This window comes from Ornithodoros turicata, chromosome 8, assembly GCF_037126465.1.
Source record: "Ornithodoros turicata isolate Travis chromosome 8, ASM3712646v1, whole genome shotgun sequence".
NCBI lineage: Eukaryota > Metazoa > Arthropoda > Arachnida > Ixodida > Argasidae > Ornithodoros > Ornithodoros turicata.
Genome location: NC_088208.1, coordinates 4,864,248 through 4,892,151, shown reverse-complemented (window position 1 = coordinate 4,892,151; position 27,904 = coordinate 4,864,248). Strand labels below are relative to the sequence as shown.

Genomic DNA, 27,904 nt, shown 5'->3' with positions numbered 1-27,904 from the left:
CAAAACATCGATAAAGTTGCCCGTTTCCTTAGCTGTCTCGTGCCGCTAACTTGTAGGTGTGAAACGATTAAGCCCACAGCTGAGATAAGTTGCTGGCTGTTAATGTGTGCTTCTGGTCCGTGTCCAGTCCATCTTCTTAGAATAAATATATTTAATAGTTTATATCTCTCGTGCGCGCAGAATCCATACGAATGAAAAGAAAGAATGAACAACATGACCAATCACATCATGTGACCCAAGCTAATTTACTTTATTAACCGTAATGTCACAAATAACAGTTTTCAAAATCAATCTAATCAACTTAATGGAAAAAGTAACTGTTAAAGCACTCAGTACATTATTGAGAGTATCTGTAACCGTACCAGTGTATCTTCTCCCACGGCGTATCTGTAGCTGTAGCTCATATACTTTTAGGGAGTAACTTTAATAACCCGGAATCACACTCTGCGCAAATGGACGATGGGCAGCTGCAGAACCCACAAGCCGTTGGCCGGCTTTCCTACTGAAATGCTGCGACCTTTATCGTGGACACCACGAAGAGCAGTGCTGCCAGTAGCCATGTGGGATGCGTCGTACGTGCTGCAGTGTTGCACCCCTTTCCTCCATACTTGTATTTTACGACTTTAAGATATGCAGAAATGTTAGCTTCGCATCCTTTTCCTTGGAGTGCCGTCTTCAAGCAAGTTTTGAAGAATTTGATGTCCCTGGAAAAGTCGTCATATAAATATCTGCTTGGCTTGTTGTAACGTCTAATAAAGTGAGCCGCCTGATCAGGTCGCGTAGTAAGACTACTGTGTGCTGCCGTACAGGGAGATGGACCGGTATATTACACATGTAACAGTGTAGCAGTACGTAACAACATGGCAAAAAGCAAAATGTAATCTGGGGATTTACGTTTGTAATTAGATAATCGTGTTAATAAAATGTTCTGAACAACAACATGGCACAGCTGGAGATACGGGAGTACATTGTCACCACTGCATTGAGCGCGAAATATTCCCCAAGAGAAGAAAATGGCGGTCTCTTTGCTAGTTTCAGGAGTAAAGCGATAGCAACCGCTGAACTGCAAAGAGAAAAGTCGGGGTTAATTTTGCTCGTAATGAATTGCAGATATGGGACAAATGTAGGACTACGACTGCAATGAGTTCTAATGTAAAGCTAGAGGGGGATAATGCGCCGTGTGGTTTGACGTGAATAATAATTGGGTGTTTGGGTGTTTACGTCGCGAGACAACTGAGATCATAGGTTTTGAGGTGAAGAAAAACTCTTTTGACCGCACCATGAGTACCTTAAGCAGCATGTTGAGTTGCTTTTGAGACCCGTTATGATGAGCTGACCGCAATTCCAGGATGTACTCCTTCTACCATCTCACCCAAAATTGTGCAGCCAGCTTACGTTTCATTGTAGCACACATACCCATCTCGCAACATCGTCGCCTGAAGTGAAAGTGAATGAACGGCGAGTAGACAGTTGGTCCCTCAATTACCTTGAAGGCCGCACAACACAGCAACCATCCACGTTCTATACGCGAAAACCTAAGTATAATTTACGTGTTTGCATTGAAGAGATTCAGCGTGTCTTCGTAATCGCTAGCCTGGCAATGTTCGTTCCAAAGACGAGCGGTCGATGGAACCATACCGCCTTTCTCTTTTCGGCAGTCCGATTCCTTTGTACCACGGAAAACCCTCGGAAGCACATCATTTCGAATGCCCCGTGAATATTCCGATGAACTGGGGCAACGAATCACCAAACATCGCCTCGGCATATCGGCGAAAGGCACACAACCACGGGTACGGTAGGACGCGATACAATCCAAAGAACCGCTGCACCAAACAAACAATTTACTAAGCTGCCTGACGAAGGGTCGCGAAGAAAAAAACGCAGCTGTTCAGGAAGCTTCTTGATGATCTGTGTTACTGGCCGACAGCACCTAGCGGACAACAGGTAGGGTCATGTTCGGAGAAACAGTCGCGCGCCAACGAGCGGCAGCCGATGTTATAGTCCAGGTCATTCTGGCGAGACATGGAGAAAGAATACTTTGACCCATACTGCTATAAAAAGATGACGCAGAACCGAAGTATCAGTCACAACAGTGAAACGCATTTGGAGAGTTTGTTCCAACCAGACGACGCGACTTGGAACGGAAGCTGGCTCATTGAGATTTCAGCTACCCATGGCCGACACGCCTCGAATGTCGTGTCTCGTGCCTGGGCATCGCACGTCAAGTTCTGCGTGGTTCGTGCTCCTCCAGGAAAACCGCTTGCACGCCGAAGGCCAAGTTTCGGCGATGGGCTCAGAAACTTGTTTTCTTTCAAAAGGAACAGGAAAAGATCGTATCGCAACCCCTTTAAAGTACTACTCATGGTGCAGTCGAAAAAGTTTTCTTCACACCAAACCTTATAGCGTGCTATCCTCTTTACAACATTACATCACAGCTCATTTCAGTTGTGCTCCTACACTTAACCCACACCCGCGAACCATTACTCGAAATTTAAAATTAAATCCGCATTTTCTTAAAAGTTAAACGATAGCCATCGCATTATTCCTCGTTGCATAAGCAGAGCGACCGCTATTTTTATAGCATCCCAATAACATTTCCAACAACGTAACATTTACGGCATATTTGCATCATTTTTCATTTCATTTTTATTTTCATCTCGAGTAGAAATGTGGACCAGTCACAAAAGGGAAAGGTCCCTGACTAGGCGGCTGGCCCTACAAGGCGGCATGGTGGCAGTGCACTTGATTACATAATTCTCACAAATATCCGAACAAGACAGAAAAGGAAACTATTTGTACGGAAATCATTTATAAGGCGTCACTTTATTATGCAAGGTTATGTAATAATAGTTCCGTTAATGTTTGCTTAAACCTAGGCAGTGTTGGGCAAGCATGCAACAAGTAGCTCCATGTGTTGAGGAAATGTTGTATTAAGTGGTCGGTGGATTGCATTCCGTAGCTGGTACGACTAAGCGGAGGAACTACGAAATTTGGATTACGAAGATTATACTCGGTATTCGCGAACGTCAACGACATACGGCCTGAGTGAAAAGTGTTATATGCGAATATGCCCAGTCGCAGTGAGTAAAGTTCTTCAATGGGCAGAATTTTGAGTTCCTTGAAATGATATTGCGACACTGATGGGGAATTCGCTATGAAACGCAATGCTCGCTTTTGCAGCGTAAAAATTTTCTATTAATTTGTATTGGTTGTGCATCCCCACACCAATAAACAACCATTGTATGTCACAAGGATAAACTCGCAGCGCTGCTTCTGCCATGATACAGCTCTCATTGTGCAAAAGTCTCGCAACGTATTTCGTGAATTCTGAAGTATTCTTCTGTCGTATGTATTACGTCATCAGTCATTTCTGCAAATGGAGTTATACAGGGTGTCTTTTTTAGGCGCCAAAGAGCTCTTCACAAACAGGGCGATACAAGAATTTTTTCAGAAAAAACAGAAAAAAAGCTATATTTGCTACTTGAGTTACTAGCAGGTGATACTTTAGCAACTATCTAACTCAAGTACCAAAAAAGTAGCGCTCGTTTTTCTTTCGCGCTCTTTCCGAGGAGCTTAAAGAAAGAGTCCCTGTAGACGGGACATGTTTCGAAGGTGGTGAAAAGTACAGCACGCTGTGCCACCGCGAATAGGGCTTGATGTTATCTAGTGATATTAGCACTTCTCTTGCCTATTTCTATTGCGCAAATAAATTCCATGAGGGGTCCATCACGTGGATGACACCATTTTTGCCGGTTTGTGAATGAACAGCTGAAGAGAAAGACGCATAATAGCCCCAAAATAAAACACAGAATATTCTAAATGTGACATGACATTCATATGCCAACAAATATTATCTTTTACACATGCGGCTATTCGGCATGAGAGCCTCTTCGACGGCTATTCTCCACGCAAGCCAGAATCGGCGAAGGGATGAGGCCGAAATAAATCATGCAAAAATAAAACTTTCAAAAATGAATCTGATCAATCTTGAAAAATAAACCCTTAAATATAAATCATGAGAAAATCCACGCTGCGAAGATAGTCGGAGGGTCTTTTTTTTTCACCCTCGCTTGTTGGGAGAGTTTTTTTCCGGGACCATAACCTCGCGCACCATTTTTTTCCAGGACCAATTTCGCCGGGACTGTTTCTCTGGAACACCAACATTCCGCGCCCCGATAATCAGCCGTAACCGCTGAGGGAGTTATCTCGCGTTACGGAATAATGAATGTTCCGACTACAGTTCTTGAATCACAATTTAATAAACTTGACTAATTCCGAGAATTTGACAAAATAACAAACCCGAGCGTGTTGTGGATTTCAAGACCGATCCGTGATTTTAAAACACGCGTGCGTCGCGTGAATCATTTTAGCAGTAACTTTGCCCGGAGACAAAAGTTTTTCTGTGCCATTTCGACGTAGCGAGCAATAATTGCTCTCGGTTGAACACACGGATGGTGACAGTGTTTCAAATGCATTCGGAAACTTACTTTCTTGCACGTGTTAAAGTACCAGCCGGACATCGAGAACACTGTGCATGCCATCTCCTTTTTCTATTTTTGCTTCTACACACACACACACAAATAGAGATACGATGATGAGATGGGGCTGATGCCGGCCAGCAGGCTGGGCGCTGCCCCAGTGCCACTTGTACGTGATGAGAGATGATGATGATTATGCTTATGCTTTTTGCTTCTAAAACGACGGCCTTCATGCGATTATTCGTAGCATACTATCCAGATTTTCTGACAATGACTCTGGGCCAGGAAACCGGTTCGCCCCCGTCCACGGGAGGATAGCGACTTATATTCAGTGTAGTTCCCAGAACTCCGGTGGCCCATGTGGGTCACAGTGAAATTGGAGGACGGTTTTAGCGCCAGTCTTCTCCAGATTTTTGTGCACATGTCGTGGTCGTGCCGAGACGAACGCAGGCTATCACGGAACGCGCTTGATTAACCTTAGGCCTTGCAATATGGACCAGGGTCCACCTGATTACGGTAAGTATTTCCTGTTTGACTCTTACCAGCACTGATTACATTTCATTGTGAACTATAGGGCTGTGATACTTGATTGTTGCTTTCCACAGGCCCGTTTGCTCATCTTCATCGTGATGGCGGTAACCAATACCTCACAGATGGTTTCACGTTTTCACGGGTTAGTTAAAGCCTTCTATAGAAGATTTCACGTTTTGTAGTGCTTGGGGGCCAATGCATCATACCAGTTCGTGTCACTGTGCATGGCCAACTGACAAACTACCACGGTAAATGCAAATATAATGCTGATACAGTTTCATGATTTAACTGTAGGAAACTAATTATCCACGTTCCAAACTCTTATGCAGGGCTTGTTACACCCCCGGTTCATGGGCACTACAATGAACAACAACACAGCCCCACGTCAAGGATGTGGCAGTCATTTTCGAGTGATTGCGGAGGCCATTGCTCTGGTACATAAAAATTCCTGATTTCTTCCTGTGGTTGTGTCGGGGTACCATTGGTTCGGTCCATCCATTCACTTTTTCTACTTTCTCACTCTGTTTAGGGCAGCTATCCCAACATAACAAGAAACATTCATTCATAAAAAGTTTCTATAATAACGCCACCTTTCTTAATCAATTCGAGATTGCACTAAAGTGGTCCCTGTCTAATCCTAGGCGCCAGTCAGCCTTACTCACCGCCTAAACAACTTGGATATCCATCGTACGCAGCAGTAATGCCCGCACAAGGTAGGGGCAATTTTAGAAAATGAGGGGTAGAAATTGTACTAACACATTTGCTATTCGCGTGTGATAATCGACTCCTGCTGGCCATATAGTACAACGACGGCAACTTCACATCACTGTTACGATAACTCTTATCTCTCCCGCTAGTTGGTCTACTGCGTACAACGAATCTCGAACGCAATACAGGTCACACAGTTTCAAAGTTCTACTATTGAAGCTCAAGTATCAGTTATGCGTCAGTCAGAGATTATACTTTATGCTCCTTGTTGTCTTGCATAACGTTTACATGCTTTAAGTTATCAGGAGCTATACAGCGAGATACATGTTGGCCAAAAGCTTGGGACAAAAGTTTACGGAACACCGGGGTGTCGCATTTCTCCAATGGAGCGGCAACCTAGCAGCAAAAAGGATTGGACATATATATTGAGAGATGGATAGAATAGCCCGCCACTCGTTTCCTATTCGATCGTTTGTGATATCTAGCAGGGAAGCGCTCCGATGAAGAAACACGCAGGTGCCCTGTTCCGTACACTTTTGTCCCAAGCTGTACACGTTACGCAATCACCGATTAATAGTTTTCAGAAAGTACGAAACAAATGCAACCTGTGACATGTGCAATGATAGTTAACATAGTGTCTGACCTTCCCCATTTGTCTTCCAGATCCACAGTCCGAAGTACAAGCCATTTGGTCAACTATATACTGGGACTGTTGCAGATCTACGTGATTAGGGACCAGCCTTTTCTAAAATCATATATGAAACATTGCTTATGTGAGTTGCTGAAGAAGCTAAAGGCGCTGTAATCCAACAGCGATAACCTGATATTTCACATACCTTCTAAGACATGTACCTGATATTCGCTGTACCTTTAAACTACGTACCTGATAAGAGGGATACCTTATATATATATAGTACCTTCTGAATTGTGAACCTTTTAGATGATGTACCTTATAAAATCCCCCTCCTATTGTCTAAGCTAAACGGCTTATGGGACAATGGAGCACGTACCGTATAAAAAATAGGGTACATTTTTGCAAAAATGTAATAAGCCGGAATTTTAGAAGGTCCAGAGTTTAGAGTGTACGGTGTCGTCGTACCCTCATGCTCAAGAGCGACACCTTTTCTACGCGTTCGTTCGTTGGGGCTAGTGAATAAGTTACTATGCCGGTTTCGAGAACTTGAATTTCAAGATCGGGCATTTCGCAGCCGGGAATATTGGGGTCCTCCCGCTTGATTCACATTCTCGGAAGAACGCCCCTTTGCAAGCAAACGGGATCCCACCTGCAGCGTTCTTTCTGTTGTTCATCGGTCCATGCTCTTGCTGTCTCAGGTGGAGCAGTTGCTGCAGGTCCTGTAGTTTCTGCACGTGTATCTACCGCTTCGCTAACTATATCGCGGCAGCCCCATACGGCCACGTCGAATGCCCTCTGCTCACATTTTGGTGCAACGAAGCCTGAAAAGGAAAAAAAGAGTTGAAATCGGGATATGTTTTACCATGGTCTCTCTCAATACTCTGTTTGGTCAGGAAACTGCGGCGAAAAATTACTCAGGGCGTGCCGTTCCGCGCGGTGGCTTTCAGCGGCAGTGTTGACTTTGGCGCGCTCGTTTTTTGTGAAGGTGACTGGCAGTATTTGAGCGTGTCTTAAGCCATGCACGGTGTATTATGGTGCACAATTCGACGACGCCTCGATTCTGTTGCACAGAGGACACGCGATAACTTTGTACAACCGCGGGCAGTATGTGAGGTAAGTTGTGATGAGCAACCGCGTAGTAGTTGCTGTATACACGATGCGAATGCTATATTTTAATTCGAGCGATCTTTCTCCTTGGCCGTCTTGGCGGTTACTCGTCATAACCAGTGCTCCTACCGTCGCGGGGGTAAGGGAGAGGTAAGTAACCTTTCATTGAAAGATCCGGTACCACGTAAATAGACTTTAGCGAAGTTTTCGAGACAAGTGTAAGCAACGTTTCCCAACGCACAACGGTAAACGGTCTGCGTGACTGCTCTGTAGCGACGGCCCTTTTATACTCCAGGAAGAAAGACCCTGGTGGCTAATCTGGAACAATTCAAGATCGAACGTGCGAGAGTTTCTCCGTTCCAGTGATGGGAAGTACTTGAAGTACCCAAGTACTGAGATGGTACTATTACTTGGTTATATGGCATTTCAGATATTCTAATGCATGATTCTAGTGCTTACATTTTTCGTATTTGTTCTGTCATTGGTAATTCATAATCATTCTATATCACAATGTGTGATCGGGTCACATGGCGAAGAAAGTAACAGTCTGATAGATACACACGGCTTTAACTTTTTACTTTTACATTTTACGTTTCTTTAATTGGTCACATGGATTACGTTACTTCACAGCATAGCTGACTCATTGCCTCTGTACATGGTGCTACCATCATTTCTTGCGAACACAAATGTATTGTAGATCAGCAGTTTGATTTTAGGACAGGTCGATCAACAGAAATCTCACTCCTGTATGCCAAAGAACACAAAATTACCAAAATAGAAAATAAATTACTTACACTGGCCGTATTCCGTGATTAGTCGAAAGCATTCGACCTCATACAACACGAAATACTGCTATCAAAGTTAAAACACTATGGAGTCCGTGGGCTTCCGCTCCAACTGATTGCCTCATACCTACACAGTAGGACTATACGAGTGAAACTAGGAGAAGCCATATCTAATCCACTTGGCATCGTATCGGGTGCCATACAGGGTAGCATTTTTAGGCCCGCTTTTCTTTACCCTTTATGTTAATGACATTACAGAAATATATCTGAAGATGCAAAATTCATCTTGTATGCCGACAATACTTATTAGATGACATGACACGGAGGCGATTTTAAATCAAGATAATGCAATCTTCACGAAAGTAAATTTGTGGGCCACGCAAAATTCACTGAAATTAAACCCATCCAAAACAAAAGCTGTTAACTTTAGGGCAAAAAGCAAGACGATTAAGCTAGCCTCGACTCTGAAGTTGGAAGCTTCTGTTATTGAAATCGTTGATAACGTAAAGTTCCTGAGCGTGCACTTTCAGGAAACGTTATCTTGAAAAAAAAACATCTCTGTTCTAAGTTGTCTAGCGTAACAGGTCGGCTCCATACACCTTAGAAATGGGTCTTCTATCGTGCCGTCAAGAGCTGCCGTCTCTTCTAGATTCACGCTCAAGGCCGAAGTTTTAGAGGACCGATGCCCACGTGACCCGGGAGAAAAGAAAATACAATAAAAATTGTCCTGCTTTTTTTTTTTTCGCGCGTACGTCGCGTAGAAGACACCTTTATCACGTGACCAGGGATCGGACGTCGTGACGTCTATTTCGTGTTGTCTAAATTTGTATTGTATCGTGGCCGTGGTCTCTACGTGCACGGAGTAATCACCGAGGAGTCACGTGATCTATGCGACGGAGCCAGACATGCTGTTGGCGCGGTACTGCTCACACCTCGTCTTCGATGCCTTGTCGCCAGCGTTTCCTCGCTTTGCTAGGCGTTTCTGCAATTCTTTGCCAGGTAGGCCACCTCCGTTTAATAAATTTTATTGCGATAATTATGCTAGCAGCAGTACTATTGTAGTGACTAGGTGTTACTTCCCCACGCCTCTAACGAGCATTCATTTCGAAGGTGCAAGTGCGAATGGAAGTGTAATGGCGGTCGTGACAGAACGTCAACCAAAGTTATGTGGTGATGCTAAGGAGATAAGTTATTCGAGAGACGCTAATGTGTTATCAGCTGTATCCGGTCCGTAACTCTGTTAGAATTGCCTCTAAACGTGGACTTCAAGAGCGCTAACGCTTATGTATGGCGCAGGATGCTTTTATCTTTCGAGGGCTTGTTTCGACCGTAGTTTGAGTAACCATTCTCTGTCTCAGCTGGCCGGAGTGGGTATGGACGTCACCAACGAAGTCTTCACTGGTGTTCAACGTGCCGCCTGCAGGAAATGTGCGTGCGATTCATCCCGAAGACTGACAGATATTAGCCAGTACACGGCACAAGTGCTACCCGGAACATGCGTCCAGTGCTGGCACTTACCTGTCGACCATGTGTCGACATGCGCGTTGTTCGCATTGCATGCGAGATGAGTTGATTGTAGTTATTGGTTTGTCATGTGATAGCTTGGCCTGGCTGGCATTTTGATCTCCGCAGCATTCGATAAGATACCTCTCTGATCTCTCCTCCTACATACTTGGTACTGCTGTGGTACCAATGTACCATTTTTCTCTCCTCGCTGCCTCACCTATCATCGTTTGAGTTTAAGCTATAGTCTGTACCTTTTCACTCTTGTCGATAGTGACCTTTATTACACTTAATGCCTGTCCACTTTGTAATGCTTCTTTGTCGTCGTTTGCTTTGTCCCAGTTGTGCCTTGAAGCAGAATTCCGATTCGAGGCCAGGATGGGAAGCATGGAGGAAACACTGCACAACGGGTGACAACTGCCATATCAACAGCCCCCACAAAGAGATGGAGACTGCTGTGATGGAGACAGCTGTAATGTTGTGATCATATTCCCTGAGCGACAAACAGGTCTGCATCCCAGCGGAACTCGATTCGAAGCGAATTTTAAGCTTGCAAATAGTTTCGCAGCAGCGGCGTCGAGCCGCGCCTTTTCGTGCAATCTGTGATATTTTGACTATATGTAGTAGTTCTTATTCATTTTTATTTTCCGAGTCATTTCTCCGTGAACAAGGTATTTTGCTTAGTTTACAAGTCTAGTCAATATTCACTGTATCACTGCCATTTCACAACTTTGCCTAAATAAAGTCTTCAATCCGGTTTGAAACAAATTCTGTTGACTCCAAGCCTGCCTTCGACTGCGCCGGGGGAGAGGGGAAGCAGGAGCACGCGGGGAGGGGGAAACGACCGGGAAAGGAGGCAACTGTGAAGCATAAAACAGACGCCACTTTTGTGGCTTCTACGAGGGAAACCACGTGATGCGACGTCATTCCCCGCGCTTTGATGTAGTCTCTACGTAGAAACCCCAAAATTACCGTATTTCGGCTGTCTGTATACAGGGTGTCCCAGAAAACGTGTTATTGAATTATAATAAAAAAACTACGCCACCTAGAATCATGCGGTCAACAGTATTTGTTCTTATTAGGTTTTTGCCACCTTCTAAAGTTAATGTCATGTACCCCAAGTTTAATTATGTAAATATTTGCGAACTGAACTCGGAAATTTACCAAGTAAATGTCACTTTTTTACCCTACCAATGTGAAGAGCGTGCCGAATTCACTCAAATTCATGATATTTGACAGTGATATTCACGAGCTATCCCATCGGAAAAAATAGCCGAACATCATGCTCTTCGGAGCACCGGACCAAACGCGCGACGACTTTTTGAGCGCGATCGCTCTCAGTCCGACGAAAGGAGGTTCCGAAGCCAGCCCACAGAGTGATAGTAAAAAAGTAAGAGTTCCTAAAATCGGGAGAGGGAACGCGTTATCCCTGCAAAAGTCGGACGTGATAGGCCGTGCCTGTGTTATATCTTTCTGCGATGCCGAGGTGGGCTGGGTTTCCAACATCCTTTCGTCGGACTGACAAGATTGCGCTGAAAAATCCATCGAGCGCTATTCTGTACGACTTCCGTAGAGCATGATGTTCGGCTATTTTTTCCGATGGGATAGCTCCTGAATATCCCTGTCAATTAGCATTAATTTGAGTGAATTCGGCATGCTCTTCACATTGGTGGGGTAAAAAAGTCACCTTTACTAGGCAAATTTCCGATTTAAGCTCGTAAAAATTTACATAACTAAATTTAGGTTACACGACATTCACATCAGGAGCTGGCAAAAACCCAGCAAGAACAAATGCCGTTGACCGCATGACTCTAGGTGGTGTAGTTTTTTTATTATAATTCAAAGACACGTTTTCTGGGTCACCCTGTAGAAGGCACGATAGGAGACCTATTTCTAAGAGTGTAGTTTCAAAAGCCTGTTGCTCTGCTGTAGTGTCAAAATAGCTGTATACAATGCGTTATTCCAGGGCTCTTAATGGGACCGAAAAGTGAATATAAACCTATCGAAACTTTATGTTCAGCGAAAAGCTTGAACCTTCAAACGTTCAAATATCAAAGAACTCCGCTGAAATCGCTGTAGTTTTTCTGTAATCGAATTTTCCATAATTGCATGTCCAGGGACCTAGTACGAAACCGAGCTGTCTGTCAACAATTGCATGACCCCGCGCCATTAGAGCACTAGAGAAACAAGTTTCAGAGTACCGCCAGCCTTTTCCCTTCGCCGCCGCGATGGCCATTGGCCGGCTTTGTTCACGTGACTCCCGGCGCCCATATCCCTTCCAAAATCGGAGTCTGGTCTACGCTGGTGTTTTCTCTACGCGATCGCGATTTGATTCAGAATAGACGCGCAGACACGCGAAAAATGCCTGGCTGCTGCGCGTACAAGTGCAGCAACAGGTCAGAGGACGGCAAAGCTTTATTTTGCATCCCAGAGGGCAAGAATGACGGTGAACGCCGGCGAGCGTGGCTTCATAGAATCGGACGAAAGGATTTCGTCCCATCGAAAAACACCCGCCTTTGCGAGGTAAGCACTGTTAAAAAGGACGCTTTAGGGTCTTAAAGTAATTGTGTCAGCTGTTGTTTGGTGTTTCCAATTGCTGTTTGAGAGATTTCCTCGGATTGCGATACACAGGTCGGCGCCGCCGTATATGTGCAATCTTCTTTTTTATAGTGCATAAGAGCATTTGTAACACTTTCGTTGTGTTTATTTGAGCCATTGCTGTGATTCATATTTCGCGTAGCTTGTATTCTCGGTTTGACGCCCACAAGTCGCTAATTGCATATGGAGCCGACATCTGGTATCGCTTCATGTGTTGTAGGATCACTTTATGGGCGACCAATTCGAGAATCGAATGCCAGGAGGGAAGAAGAAGTTGCGGTGGAATGCTGTGCCGTCTATTTTTCCACATCGTGAACCACCCAGGCAACGAAAACCGCCTTTCACACGAAGACCTGTGTGTTCTAAGGTTCCAAAAGGTATATGATAGTGAAGGATCTCACTGTCTCACTTTATCAGTTAGTATGACATAGCTTAGCCTTTCACACAGAGAACTTAACAGTGTAGTTGCTTTCAACGCAGATCACGAAGAAGTCCTTGCTTCTACAATTGACAACATGCAAGCACGCCATGACGGGACAGCATCCACAAATGTTGAAAGTATTTACTACACGGTTGTCACGTTGCATGAACTCATGTCGCCCTCTCTTTTGAAGTGTATGCCGTCTATCAATTCAGACTTGTATGAATCACATGTTGGCATGGGCTTCTTTTGTTAATTTGTGCTTCTTTCAGATACACCTTCTGAAACCCACCAAAATGAGCCTGCGTCAACCCAGATAAGTTGCTCGCATGAGGACGGAAGCTCAACTGACCTGTGTAAGTAAAGCGGAAACTTGTTTTGGTCTGTTTGTTGTGTGGTGCTGCAGCTGCCTTTATTAGTTAACTGACATGTCATGGGAGCTAGCAGGCTGCTTTTACTCTGCATGTGCTTCATTACTGTATTTTATTCCTTCCCCCCTCTCTCTAGCTGTGAGTACGACTCCAGATGCAGCAGAGGTGCACCACGACCACAGTATTTCAGCAGACCAGATTCCTTGCCAGTCAGTGCCATCAGAAGCTGAGACAATAGATCTACTAACTGCACGCGTTGCTGTCCTGGAAAGACATGTCAACCTGCAGAGGTAAAGGCTACAAAGAGCTGCCAGAGAAAGCCAGAGACTGAAAGCGTCCTTCCGAAGCATATTATCGGCAGACCAAATTCGGGCCCTTGAAAGAGGTACAACCAAGGGCTCAGCATGGTCACGAGCCACATTTCTCAAGGCACTGAGACTCTGGGTAGCATGTGGTAGTAGAGGCTACAAGTACGTTCGCAACAACTGCAAAATTCCCCTTCCTGCAGAAAGGACGCTACAGAGAGGCATTGAAAACCTCAAGTTTTCCCCAGGTACCCATTTTCAGTGTATGCATGACGTGAATGTACGTGACTTGTAAAATATGATGCAGTGTCTTAAAAGTACAGACCTGTGTACTGTGTATTTGCCAGACCTGATAAGCCGTTTTTTTAAAGGTATCCTGATAGGGATTATGTCAGCCATGGCTGCTCGAGTCTCCTCACTCCATCCTGATGAGCGTCACGCAGTGTTGATGATTGATGAAGTTCAAATAACGCCAGGCCTAGACTATGACAGCAGCACCTCGTCTGTAATAGGTATGGCTGAAATCTTACACAAAATTGAGCATTAGTATTTACTAGCTGATCAGTTCTTTGGTAATAATCTCTCATAATATATATATCTCTCTCACATTGCATGCGAACAGAAATAAGTTGGCAAGTCTAGTTCCATATGCTTGAAGTGGATGCAATACTCATGAACAAGTGGTAATGCTCATATTTGGTTTTCAGGCTACCCCACACTGTCTTCCGCATGCCCTATAGTCAGCAGCAGCCTCGCTACACACGCCCTCGTATTCATGCTACGTGGAGTAACTTCAAAATGGAAGCAGACCGTGGCCTACAATTTCACCGGTAAGTAGTGAAACGCATATTTCCTGTTATTTTCCTATTACTTTCTCTTCCTATTGTTCCTTTTGTTTCCTGTGATTGGGACTTGAACATTACTTCCTGAAATGCTTGAGTGCAGGTGACTCTTTCGATCCTGCTACTGTGAGAGACACCATGTTTGAGATCATCCGGTTAAGCGAGTCCATCGGCATTAGAGTTGACGCAGTCATCAGTGACATGGGCGGTGAAAACCGAGCATTTTGGAGGCTGCGCAGTATTGTGGCATCCAAATACGGGAACCCCAACACTTCTTGCCTCCACCCATGTGATAAAGGAAGGCGCCTGTACTTCATTTCTGACCCCCCTCATCTCCTCAAGAACTTGCGTGGGCACATGGTTCGGAGGCAATCATTCATCATCAACGAGGCCACCGTGAAGAAGTACAATCTCCCAAGTAATAAGGTATATAATCGACCACTGTTGGAAGGAGGACATATCGCATGGGACATACAGTACTCGACCTACTGTGATATCAGCATCATGAGTGCAGCTTTTATTCTCTGCTTTCAGGTATCCATCGATCATGTGGAACAGCTCTGCAAGCTGGACGCAGAAAATGATCTCAAACTTGTGCCACACCTCCAACTGAACGACCTAAATCCCAATCACTACGACAAGATGAAGGTTGGGCCTGCGTATGCCTTATTTAATCATGCTGTCAGTGCTGCTCTTAGGATGCTGGTGCAACAGGGAAAGAAAGAGGAGCCCTCACCACGGCATGGTTTCTCGACCAAGTGTTTAGGTGGTTTAGTCTAATGACATCCCGGTCAGTGGGTTGTGCACTGAGCAATCTAAAAGAAAATGCCGCTGCAGAGGCTCGTTGTTTCGTTCAGGACTTTATCACGATTGTGACAGGGATGATTGTAACCTCTGGAACACGAAACGATGGTCCGTGGAAACCGGTGCAGACAGGAATAATCCTGTCAACGACGTCTGCCTTGTGCCTGAGAGAATACTATCTGAACGAACTCAAGTTCAAGTTTATCCTGTTGAGCCGCTTCACACAGGATGCTCTGGAAAATCTCTTCAGTATGGTGCGAAGCAAGAACCCAATTCCCCGTGCAAGAGAGTTTAAGATGACCCTCAGAATGATCGTGCTGAGCCAGTTTTTTCAGGAAACCAAAAAGTGCTCATACGAAACTGATGAGTGTGAAGAGCTGTTGGACATTCTCCCTACAAAGAAGGTGGATTCTTCACCCCCAGACAGCAATCTGGTCGTGGACCGTGTAGAAATTGACCTTTCAGAGGAGGAACAGCAGAGTTTGCATTACTTAACTGGTTATGTAATCAGCAACGTGGTCAGAAAGTACACGTTGTGTCAACACTGCAAGGATACACTCCGGGGCGACAGAAATGCAGCACATGCTGATTTTACTGCGCTGAAGCTCTATAGTGCACGGAAAGACAAGACGGCACTGTGGTTTCCATCATCAAGTGCACTTGCGCTGACACAGACAGCTGACACAGACAGCGGCGTGTTCCGCCGAAACGAGGACAAGATGGTAACATCAGCGTGTTCAGTGAGAGACATAAAGGACATTGTGTGCAAGACGACCTACTACACCACCCTGCCAGAGTGTCACAACGTTGCTGACAAAATCTTGGAGAACTTCCTCTTGTGTCGGTTACGTTTTGCACTGAAAAAGGCTGCATCATCCATGCTGAGCAGAATGCCAACTCCCAAAAGATGTGGGTCAAAGAGTATTGTCATGCGTGCTGCTGTGAATTCTGTTATGTAGTACCCCCAATTCCAACTTCGTGTCATACCCCAATGAAAGCAACCTTTCTTTCTCAATTTAATTATGATTTATGATTTGCAAGTTCAATAAAAATCATTTATCTTCACCATCTTGACATGCAAGGTTACGTTGCACGTTCAGTAAATGCTCCTTCTCTTACTTTGAAATTACGATTTTGAAGATTGTATCTTTAGGTCAATAAATGTCATCTGAAGTGTACTCCCGTGATTGGTCTTTGAGTGGTTTAATTGTTGTTCAAGGTAACCACACAAATTTTATCGTTTCAAAGACCGTCGTATGGGGCCATGTATTCAGGGTTGCGGCATCACACAGCCGCGGTTAGCTACGCTACAACATACTCGAACCAGAAAATACTCGAGAACCACTTTTAATCTCTCTCTGTTAGCGCACGGTTTGCGTTTGCAGAGAGCGGTAATCTCATCTCAGGCGATTTCTTTAAGAAAACGTAGTTCTTGTAGTCGGGCGTTGAAGCGGCCCATATGGACGCATAAGACCGGTGGAAGGGAAATGGCGGCGACCGAGGCAGCGCCCAGCCAAGCCAAGACGAGTCAAGCGGTTGGCGGTACTCTGAAACTTGTTTCTCTGGTGCTCTACGCGCCATCTCTCGAGAACGCATGTAATACGCGCACTTCCGGGCGCTAATCCGGCGAAAACGAAAATGGCAGTGGGCATTTGTGACCACTTTCTACGTCGAGAATATCGAGCCTCTTGAACATGAGTGCGCTGGAATTCCGCATTAAAGAACTGTCGCTCACACAGAACTGTTGTTCGTGCGTTAGGGTGCTGGAAAGTGTGTTCTTCGCAGCAGAAGATTCCTCGTCCAGAGAATAATCGGAGTCACATTCGTCCTCAGCAGTAGCTCACCGCGCCGTGAACATGGACTGCTTTGTGAAATTTCCATGTATCAGGAAGGAGCACTTGTGTAAGCCGAAACAAGCGCTGTTTTTTTTTTTTTTGTCGTACAGGTGTTCATGTGTGAAATGCAAACCAACGGATACTACGGATGGATACTACGGTTTTTGCTGCCGAGAGGTAGAGAATGCGTGTGAAAAGCAGACAAATGATTGCATCAGAACTAACGAATATTTCGAAATGCTGTGCCTTGACACCGAAGTACTGCAAGTGCCTTTTACATACATCCGAGAAACCGAAGAGCATGGCAACATACACGGCAGCGCCGTGTGGTCTTTACGCGCTGCTTGAACGGCAAACTGGACGGAAAACCCTTATTTCTGCAGGAAATTCCGGTATACCACCTGTCGGCCATTCACAAGAAGGATATGGGGTGCTCCGAGAAAATACAATAGAAAGTACTCCGCTGGATCTCGATATGCGTCATGCATGCTATTAGGGATGCTTTCCCATCAGTGCGCTGACCTGTAGAAATGTTGTCAGCATATTTTCATTTCTTGTTTGCTGCAAGTTTTTCTCATTGCTTTTTCTTTGCTGTCACAGCATATTGTAATTACTAGTTTGTACCTGGAGGGTTAAGTAACCTGTGGGCATAGATGTATTTGTAGGTTATACTCGTGTCTCAATTGTATATGTGAGGAGTAAGTAAGATAATTTTCATCAGTGTCATTCAGCTGAACTGTGTTCATAACCTTTCAGTATACTTCTTAGTGACCACGTTTCCAAATGTCAACTAATGATTGAACCAAGATTGGGATTTAACACTTAATTAACTCTGTTTTGCTAAACGGAGTACTTGTAACTGATTCATTATCACGTCACCAACTAACATTTGTAAAGAAGGACTTGAGGCCTGACTTCAAGTATTCTTAACCCTTGATCTTGGTTCAAAGTTAACAATGCACCATTGGTGTGCATAGTACTCCAAAATGGCTAAATAATTTATTGCATAAGTTCTCTGTTACTGTAATTGAGATGTGCTTTTGTAAAGTACTCTTGACAGCCCTGCAAATTGAAACTGGCTTCAGTGTACACTACAAATGTATCGTAACATTGAAATTGAAATATAATATAAGAGCAGAAGCAACATTTTGTCACAACTCAAACTATATCTTTCTTTTTTTATTGTCCAGGGATTTAGGAAACAGAGTAGGACTTCCTGCCCTCTGATGTTTTGACGTACTTGATAGAGTTGTAAAACCTGCAACAAAATAAACAATAGAAGTATAAACAGTTTCGTCTTTCCCTTTTGAATTTAACAAGCTAGTTATATTTTACCATTGGTTCACTTTTGTATTCTCTGTTGGTGAAAAGATTACAGGAACAATAATGCTGCAGATCAAACAATGACCTGTCATCTTGATGAAGATGACAACATTTCTTCAGGCATGCTAAGTGAGACAAAATAAATGTACAATGAAGGTTGTACAAAAACAGCAAATCTCCGTCGACTAAAACTTTGTACATGTGGATGTTACCACATCGTGTAGTTTGCATCCAAAAGTAGGACTAGGCAAGGTTGTTTGGTAGTTGGTAGGTTGTTGGCATGTTGATGTGCTGTACCGTTACAGCACATCAATATAGATGAGGGGCAAACACAGTAGACAGCGTGATGGCTGCAAACTTAAGTGAATATTTATTCAAGAGAACAAAAAACCGAAAGCATGAGTATAGAGAAAGGCAGCGCCCATGCAGTGTACGGTGAACCACATTAATCTCTGAGAAGGTAGGATCGGAAGAGCAATAAAGAGAAATGACAGTTGCGTCCGACATAGGGGAACTCTGCAAATTCAAGACCAATACGATGTGGTAACCTTGCATGGCTCACTGCAGCTCTGACATACATTGAACAATTCCAGTAGTGGGGCTTCAAAGACAATGAACGTTTGCTGTTTCACTGGACATTCAAGCGTAGAGGATGCATCTCTAGAAAATTAATTAGCGTTCCTAAGTCATAAAGTCATAACTACATCTCAACAGGAAGTATTCTTGTACCCTTCAAACAAGCTAGTAGTTCTCATCGGTTTCTTCTCCTCTTGTTGACGTCATACTAATGTTCTGCATTTGTCCAAAGACTCAAAAAAATGTGACAAAGTCTGCAACACGTAACAAATCTAGTGCTTCCATCTGTGGACTTTGCATACCTGCTTTCAGCTATTTCTGTCATGTCAACTTGAGTGCCTGGATCACACACACACGAAGCAGTCTTGCACCACTTCAACACTGGAAGGCCCCTAAAATTAAATTTGTTGATGTTGACAATGTTGAGTACGGGGCAAGTAGGATAACATAAGTTAAATGGAATATGTCGTCGCTATATTATAATTTATACATGTGTGACGCCTGTACATACCTAAGACGTTGTGTTCTCGTCACCTCGGTGAAGCAAAATCACTGGGTACTGAGCATCAGTGTGCTTCGGACGTCTTCGCAATTCGCCTTCAACGGCTACTTCGCAGTCATTGGCAGCAAAATGAGCTCAGCACACACGACACCACTGCTACCTCTAATAACCGAGTGTTTCGAACTACATTCGTTTTCGCGCACTCTCCTGTTGAATCTTGTGGTAGAAAACGCCCGCCGCCGATGGTGAACGAACATGATTTTTGCATCCCCGAACACCAAAGCTACACCAGGCATATGTAGGTCTCTCGAATAATTGACACAACAACCACGAACATGTCATTCACTTCTCTTCGCGCGACCAACACGACCGCCCACGACATAAACAATAAACGCGATAACTCAGACGGCTTTGCAGATGGCGCGGCGGATCGTCGCTCGTAGCGGCGAAGTAGTTGAATGCTTTATTAACGTAGAAGCTATGGAAGTGAGCGTCATTTTTAAAATGGCGTTTAGCTGTAAGATAATGTGCGTCAGCTTTGTTCTCTACAAAATTAACACTCACGTGGTAAGGGTTGGACAATCACTGTGTGCACTGAACCTGGAGCCCGAGTTCCTCCTTTTCCCTGTTGGCAGGTAGCACCGTCCGTGTTCCGGCAACCTTCAAAATATTTATACGTAAAAAATATGCCGAATTGAGAAGTAATGCTTTCTGTATCTTATCAAACAACGATGTTGTGCACGACAATGGGCAACAATATGGGGGCTATTTTTCACTTTTCGGTCCCTTTAAATTATTCTCACCCTATTGTAGGGCTCTACAACTCAACATATTATTCAGACCATCAAAAAAATTCGGAAGATATTTTTACGTGCCATAACCAATATACAAAGCCACGAGAAGACCAAGGGATGGTTTTAACAATATCAGGTAGTACGGGCATGTGACATCTTTAAATACAAATACTTGCGCACATACAGGACATCTGTAATAACAACGATCATTTTCTATCCCTTGCCGATCTCAAGCTGAAACAGAGTTGCTCTTACACTAGGAGATATTCCACATGAGAATACCCAAGAGCCCGAACAGCCTTATGGCAAACAGAGTTTGTCCTGTCAGCTCACACGAGTATTAAACGGATTCTTCACTAACGACAAGGTGTCATCAAACAAACAGTTAAAATCATTGTTTTGGTAACAGCGTTGGGGGTATGCGTATTGGTGTGCGTTTCCTTTTGTTTTGTCACTGCTTTGTTGTTAATGGTGCTATTTAATATTGCTTTGCTGCGTGCCATTCAAGTGATTGTCGCTGCACTGTAGGCGTCCGGGGCCCCTCTGCCAAGCTACACTGGTAGCTTTTTGCTCCGGCTCCACCACTTTGTGGAAACAATAAATAAATAAATAAAATAAACATGGAGCTGCAAATTGCGTTATCTTATTCACTTCGTATTCACGGGCTAGTACTTCACCAGTAAGACTCTATGGCTGCATAGCATTTGCAAAGAGTGCTGGCTAAAGTTTTGCTAAAAAAGCAAGACGCAGCAACTAAACAGAGAAATGCAAGATGCTACAAATGAAATTTGCGGTGTACTTGATGAGATTTTAAGTATTTTGCCCAGTACTTTGTACCAGGGAATCGAGTCGAAACATTTATCTGTTCAGTTCGGGTTCAGGTTCGACGATGAGGGTTTACAGCTTCGGATGGCAAATATAATGGTTCGCTCCGTTCTTTTTTTTTAACGGTTCGGTTCCCGAACCGGTTCAGGGGACACGCGTGAAAATAAAGCACAACAGGCAGGTTAAATGACACTTTCGTTTGTGTGGTATGTAGTGCTTGAAGTTGACAGGAAGACGTCAACGGTCGTTCAAGTATTTCAAATATTTTTCGTGATATGAAACGCATGATTAGTAGTGATTACGATAGGAGCATAACCATGAGTTACCAGTTTGGGTTGACTGCTACAGCATTTAGATCTTGCCGCGCTGGTTAACTAACCCACCAGGTTGTTTGCAGAATCTCGGCAGGAATATAACAGTCAATTAACCGAGCCTGCTACCAATGCCTGTATTTCGGGTCATTGAAATTATTGATTACCAGTCAGTAGACGCGAATACAGGTTAAGCAGCGAACGACGCTTCATGACGTCTCGTGACAGCCGGCTCCTTTCGGTAGTCGTTACATCATGACACGACGTTCCATTCTTTCGACGTTTCATGCTATAGTTGGATTGGCTCATTTTAGCTCCCCGGCTTGGGGTTGACATTTTTTGATTAAGTCTAATTGGAACGATGCGATTCTGAGCCCCAGGTATTTATGCAAAAGGCCCGTTATCGTGTTATCACTGACCGCCACCGTGCTACCATGTCGCCGTAGAGTGTAAGGTCTGGGGAACAATGACAGAGCTGCTGCAAGAGTAAGTGCAAACGGAGAAGATCGAACCATTTTCGTCGCGATTCTTAACTGAGGTGTTAGTATATATATACTCATGGAACGATGCGACAGCACACCAGAGGACACGTGTTTCGCCGTGTTTGCGGCTCGTCAACTCTGGGTAGCTGCGCATCGTTCGGAATTGCCAAACCAGGGGTCGCCCAGCGAGCGATCTACACCTGGGGGGGGGGGGGGGGTGACTGAGCTCTCCTCAATGCCACAGTGCAAGCCAGTGAATTATAAAAGGGGAAAAAAGCCATTAAAAAATAAGTAAATGACGCTAGACGTGTACAAGAAAAAAAATAGCCGGAGCTCTTTGGCTGCACGTATAGCATATGTTTGTAACTCAAACGTCGCCATGCCAGTACTGGACAGCTGTTTCGGCCTTGTTGGGCCTCATCAACAGTACGCAGGCAGGCAACGTTTGAGTGGATGGCGTCAGAAGGTCACGTAACACGCGATTCCTCCCGTCAGGGTGAGATAACTCACTCACTGAAAGCCCGGTGCAAAGCCAGTGAAGTATACAAGAAAAAAAAATAGCCGGAGCTCTTTGGCTGCACGTATAGCATATGTTTTTAACTCAAACGTCGCCATGCCAGTACTGGACAGCTGTTTCGGCCTTGTTGGGCCTCATCAACGGTACGCAGGCAGGCAACGTTTGAGTGGATGGCGAGTGGCAAGTGGATGACGTTTGAGTTACAACCATATGCTATACGTGCAGCCAAAGAGCTCCGGCTATTTTTTTTCCTTGTATATATATGTATATATATATATATATGTATATATATATATATATATATATATAAGTTGAAATAAACGAATGCGGTTGACCACGAAAAATAAAGCTATTCAATAAAGATCAGAAGTGAAGACGGTGCTTCTACAGGACAAGGAATAAAAGGGGGACTTTATCAAAAACTAAGAGGGGGTATTCGACGTTTCGACAGCAGCGCTTTCTTCAACACGGAATGGGATATTACGGTGACGCAAGACAATTGCAAAGTTAGAATTTGTGCTTTCTACTCTGGTAGCAGTTTGCATTAATTTACAGATCTGGCATCTGCGTCCGTTGCATGGTTGACAACCGCTGTGTTCGGAGGACTTGTTTAACTTGGCGTTCACAAGTCGGTCTTGGATGTTCCTTGCTCGACGATAAGTAACGCGGGGTGGTACCGGAAACACCTGACTCATACGATCAGATTGGGTGAGGATTGCATAGTGCCGTTTAAGGATGCGGTTTACGTCCGGGGCATAACCGTTGAAGCTAATAGTGAGGTTTACCGAAGAATTCTTATCGGCTCGGGGCTATGTTTGGAATAGGTTCTCTCGATCGGTTGATCGAGAGAACCTATTCCGAACACAGCATCGAGCCGATTCTAACCGAGCCGAGCCAAGCACAAATTCTAACTATCGCACAAAAATTAATGGTCTATTTAACTGTAACTCTTCTAACGTCCTTTATCTCCTTCAATGTAATGAGTGCAAGGCCCAATATATCGGTCAAACAGCTACATCCTTCCGAATCCGATTCAACAACCACAGGTCCGACGTATCAAAGAAACCTAATGTGCCAGTGTCTCGACATTTTAGTAAACCCGGCCGCTCAATTAGCGACATAGCCATTTACGTTCTGCAATCGCGTTTTCCATCCCAACGCCTTAGAGAACAAAGAGAATCGTTCCTGATCTACAAATTTAAAAGCCAGATTAACGAGGACCCCGGCGTCCTCTCAACAGTTCGCAACCTAAATTCCTAATTCTCTCAGAATACATACACTCTTTTGTATCTCTTTCAGACTCCCCGGTTGGTCACCCCAGGAAATCATTGCCCTCCGGTGAAGAACATGACTGCCTATGATTCATTGTATCCCTTTACCTTTGTTTGACAAAGCACGTGCGCTGCCCTCTCTCCTTGTACATATTCCCCTCACATTCTTTGCAACTGTCTTGCGTCACCATAATATCCCATTCCTGTTGAAGACAGCGCTGCTGTCCAGACGTCGAATACCCCCTCTTAGTTTTTAATAAAGTCCCCCTTTTATTCCTTGTCCTGTAGAACCACCGTCTCCACTTCTGATCTTGATTGAATACCTTTATTTTTCATGGTCAACCGCATTCGTTTATTTCAACTTATATATTCAACAACAAGAAAAAAAAATAGCCGGAGCTCTTTGGCTGCACGTATAGCATATGTTTGTAACTCAAACGTCGCCATGCCAGTAGTAGACAGCTGTTTCGGTCTTGTTGGGCCTCATCAACAGTACGCAGGCAGGCAACGTTTGAGTGGATGGCGTCAGAAGGTCACGTAATATACACGGTAACACGTGATATACATATATATATATATATATATCCCATCCCCTAATATCCCATTCCTGTTGAAGACTGTCGAAACGCCGAATACTCCTCTTAGTTTTTAATAAAGTTCGCCTTTTATTCCTTGTTCTGTAGAAGCACTGTTTCCACTTCTCCTCCTTATTGAATACCTATATATATATATATATATATATATATATATATATATATATATATAAAGAGGGAAAAGCCATTAAAAAATAAGTAAATGACGCTAGACGTGTTTGAAATTCAAACTTACAGATTAAGATGGCTTCTATGGCTCCACGTAGAGAAACAGATACTCATGGAACGATGCGACAGCACCAGAGGACACGTGTTTCGCCGTGTTTGCGGCTCGTCAGCCCTGGATAGCTGCGCATCGTTCGGGATTGGCAAACCAGGGGTCACTCGCAGCGAGCGATCTACACCTGGGAGGGTGACTGAGCACTCCTCAATGCCACAGAGCAAGCCAGTGAATTATAAAGAGGGGAAAAAAGCCATTACAAAAATAAGTAAATGACGCTAGACGTATTTGAAATTCAAACTTACAGATTAAGATGGCTTCTATGGCTGCACGTAGAGAAACAGATACTCATGAAACGATGCGACAGCACCAGAGGACACGTGTTTCGCCGTGTTTGCGGCTCGTCAGCCCTGGATAGCTGCGCATCGTTCGGGATTGGCAAACCAGGGGTCACTCGCAGCGAGCGATCTACACCTGGGAGGGTGACTGAGCACTCCTCAATGCCACAGAGCAAGCCAGTGAATTATAAAGAGGGGAAAAAAGCCATTACAAAAATAAGTAAATGACGCTAGACGTGTTTGAAATTCAAACTTACAGATTAAGATGGCTTCTATGGCTGCACGTAGAGAAACAGATACTCATGGAACGATGCGACAGCACCAGAGGACACGTGTTTCGCCGTGTTTGCGGCTCGTCAGCCCTGGATAGCTGCGCATCGTTCAGGATTGGCAAACCAGGGGTCACTCGCAGCGAGCGATCTACACCTGGGAGGGTGACTGAGCACTCCTCAATGCCACAGTGCAAGCCAGTGAATTATAAAGAGGGGAAAAAAGCCATTACAAAAATAAGTAAATGACGCTAGACGTGTTTGAAATTCAAACTTACAGATTAAGATGGCTTCTATGGCTGCACGTAGAGAAACAGATACTCATTGAACGATGCGACAGCACCGGAGGACACGTGTTTCGCCGTGTTTGCGGCTCGTCAGCCCTGGGTAGCTGCGCATCGTTCGGGATTGGCAAACCAGGGGTCACTCAGCGAGCGATCTACACCTGGGAGGGTGACTGAGCACTCCTCAATGCCACAGTGCAAGCCAGTGAATTATAAAGAGGACTGAGGGGGCTGACGAGCCGCAAACACGACGAAACACGTGTCCTCTGGTGCTGTCGCATCGTTCCATGAGTATCTGTTTCTCTACGTGCACCCATAGAAGCCATCTTAATCTGTAAGTTTGAATTTCAAACACGTCTAGCATCCTTTACTTATTTTTTAATGGCTTTTTCCCCTCTTTATAATTCACTGGCTTGCACTTGGCATTGAGGAGTGCTCAGTCACCCTCCCAGGTGTAGATCGCTCGCTGAGTGACCCCTGGTTTGCCAATCCCGAACGATGCGCAGCTACCCAGAGCTGACGAGCCGCAAACACGGCGAAACACGTGTCCTCTGGTGCAGTCGCATCGTTCCATGAGTATCTGTTTATCTACGTGCAGCCATAGAAGCCATCTTAATCTGTAAGTTTGAATTTCAAACACGTCTAGAGTCATTTACTTATTTTTAATAGTTTTTTTTTCCTTTATAATTCAATGGCTTGCACTGTGGCATTGAGGAGTGCTCAGTCACCCTCCCAGGTGTAGATCGCTCGCTGAGTGACCCCTGGTTTGCCAATCCCGAACGATGTGCAGCTACCCAGGGCTGACGAGCTGCAAACACGGCGAAACACGTGTCCTCTGGTGCTGTCGCATCGTTCCATGAGTATCTGTTTCTCACGTGCAGCCATAGAAGCCATCTTAATCTGTAAGTTTGAATGTCAAACACGTCTAGCGTCATTTACTTATTTCTTTAATGACTTTTTTTTTCCTCTTTATAATTCACTGGCTTGCACTGTGGCATTGAGGAGTGCTCAGTCACCCTCCCAGGTGTATATCACTCGCTGAGTGACCCCTGGTTTGCCAATTCCGAACGATGCAGAGCTACCCAGAGCTCCCTTTCCTTCTTACTTTGCATTAAACATATTCCCCCCCCAGAGCTGACGACCACAAACACGGCGAAACACGTGTCCTGTGGTGCTCTCGCATGAGTATCTATTTCACCTCTTTCATTTCAAATGCTACGAAGCTAATAAAAGAAGAAAAGGTAGTTTTATGTTGATGCAGAATATGCATGATTTCAAACATTTGCGGGCGTTTGAGGCTTACTTGTCTGTGCCGTTCCTAATTGTGGCCTGCCTCGGCCAGTTCTCGTTGTTTTCTTGTTTCCGTCCTTGTATCCCTACGAACTATGAACCCTTATTTGAAGCAGTTACCGGTATTTTTTAACTGTTCAGTTCCATTTCAGGTCCAAGATGGCGTCAAATGTTTCGGTTCGGCCGAAAACAACGGTTAAAAACGTTATTCGGTTTTAGTTCGGTTCCACTCTTCGCTCGGTACGGTACCTGAAGCGCTAATATTGCCAATTTGTACTAAGACGTGCTTTTCCCATCACTGCTCCGAGTTCCCGTGACGTTTCGCGACCACCCGCTGGATCGACTCCCCTGTGGGTTGCAACCCCCAGTTTGGTCAACAAACGGGCACATGAAATTATTGCAATATGTCGTTTGCTGGGATACGTGCAAGCATGCGTGGCTTATTCGTAACGCGTTTGGCGCCAGATACCAGCGAGGAAGACGTAATGGCTCTTCTCAAACGTGGTCTACAACAGGTTTGGGAAGCGCTGAAGAAGAAGAAAACAAGAGCTCACCAGCCCTGCTGCGAGGACAGTTTATGACTTCGTATATGAGAGAGATATTTTACTATTGTAATTAAAGGACGAGTGACTGATGCGGCATAGACTACAACAGTCCCTTTTTAAGCTTATCACAGCCTAGTGGTGTTTCAAGTGCTCATACAGGGAGCCAAAAACAGTCCTTGCGGCAGGGCTTTTGAGCTCTTGCTTTCTGTGCGTCGCCCTGCATTTGCATACACGCAGACAAATGCCCGGAGCCGCCACACATTTCAAATTGATGTAAAGTGTTAGCGTCCTTCCGAGATTACTCTGAGAAGCGATCGGGCGGAAGGGCCAAAAATCACCGTATGTCTCTGGAAGATTTTAGAATTCTTGTGGGCCTGCACACCTCAAAACAAAAACTAAGCGGGTGCCGATGCAAAAATTCCTTAGAGTTCCTTAGCGTTTGTTTCATAGTAACGGTATAGTTCTAATTGATAACCGCAACAAAGGAACATCGGGGCAGAGGGTGGCGTACTTCAAAACCGCTAAAAAATGACTGAGCCGGAGGTTTGTCCACATAGTTCCCAGTCGCCAACGTTCACACTACATGACTACCGAAAACATACAGGCACAGAAGAACGATGTATTGTGTCTCTTAAAAGTGTTCCATTGGACTTACCTAACAAAAGGCATGACACGAAAGCAACGAAGGTGAGCTTCATTTCGACGAATATCAAGCTACAGATGTGCCGAGATGCTCCCTTTCGGTCCGCTTATTTAACTTGAGTGTGGAACGACGCAAGCAAATAGGAGGCTGTAGTCACTGCGTATTGCACCATGGCAGGGAAGATTGATGACGTCGCCAA

The 27,904-nt window shown here is 44.7% G+C and overlaps 2 protein-coding genes and 1 long non-coding RNA gene across 6 annotated transcripts; 2 read left to right on the top strand and 1 right to left on the bottom strand.

Moving 5' to 3' along the window:
• Positions 1-226: 226 nt before the first annotated feature.
• Positions 227-27,904, bottom strand: LOC135365857 (uncharacterized). Its single transcript, XM_064598546.1, has 4 exons — positions 27,718-27,904; positions 19,888-19,983; positions 7,001-7,172; positions 227-704 (listed from the first exon to the last, which is right to left on the bottom strand). The coding sequence occupies exons 1-4, from the start codon at positions 27,758-27,760 to the stop codon at positions 500-502; spliced, it is 516 nt and encodes a 171-aa protein (XP_064454616.1). The 5' UTR covers positions 27,761-27,904; the 3' UTR covers positions 227-499.
• On the top strand, positions 7,356-10,389 carry LOC135365855 (uncharacterized). Its single transcript, XR_010413963.1, has 4 exons — positions 7,356-7,464; positions 7,579-7,608; positions 7,754-7,858; positions 10,089-10,389. It is a non-coding gene; the product is annotated as an uncharacterized LOC135365855 (long non-coding RNA).
• LOC135365854 (uncharacterized) lies at positions 12,618-16,152 on the top strand. Of its 4 annotated transcripts, none has more exons than XR_010413962.1 (8): positions 12,618-12,721; positions 12,825-12,902; positions 13,038-13,121; positions 13,273-13,689; positions 13,813-13,953; positions 14,064-14,271; positions 14,387-14,709; positions 14,818-16,152. XR_010413962.1 is itself a non-coding variant. In XM_064598545.1 (7 exons), exons 5-7 carry the CDS (start codon positions 14,217-14,219, stop codon positions 15,061-15,063), a joined length of 624 nt encoding a protein of 207 aa, XP_064454615.1. In that variant the 5' UTR covers positions 12,618-12,721; positions 12,825-13,121; positions 13,273-13,689; positions 13,813-13,953; positions 14,064-14,216; the 3' UTR covers positions 15,064-16,152. The 4 variants fall into 4 exon arrangements, 1 of the variants encoding a protein (XP_064454615.1); XR_010413961.1 differs by having other exon boundaries at positions 12,825-12,959; XR_010413960.1 differs by having other exon boundaries at positions 12,825-12,984.

Bases quoted from the DNA above. Each gene is read 5' to 3' on its own strand.
- LOC135365857 (XM_064598546.1), bottom strand. From the start codon at position 27,760: ATGAAGCTCACCTTCGTTGCTTTCGTGTCATGCCTTTTGTTAG. The intron at 19,984-27,717 runs GTAAGTCCAATG...AATATTTTGAAG, and splicing joins CGTGTCATGCCTTTTGTTAG to GTTGCCGGAACACGGACGGT. The intron at 7,173-19,887 runs GTGAGTGTTAAT...TTTCCTTTTCAG, and splicing joins GATTGTCCAACCCTTACCAC to GCTTCGTTGCACCAAAATGT.
- LOC135365854 (XM_064598545.1), top strand. From the start codon at position 14,217: ATGCTACGTGGAGTAACTTCAAAATGGAAGCAGACCGTGGCCTACAAT. The intron at 14,272-14,386 runs GTAAGTAGTGAA...GCTTGAGTGCAG, and splicing joins CGTGGCCTACAATTTCACCG to GTGACTCTTTCGATCCTGCT. The intron at 14,710-14,817 runs GTATATAATCGA...CTCTGCTTTCAG, and splicing joins ACAATCTCCCAAGTAATAAG to GTATCCATCGATCATGTGGA.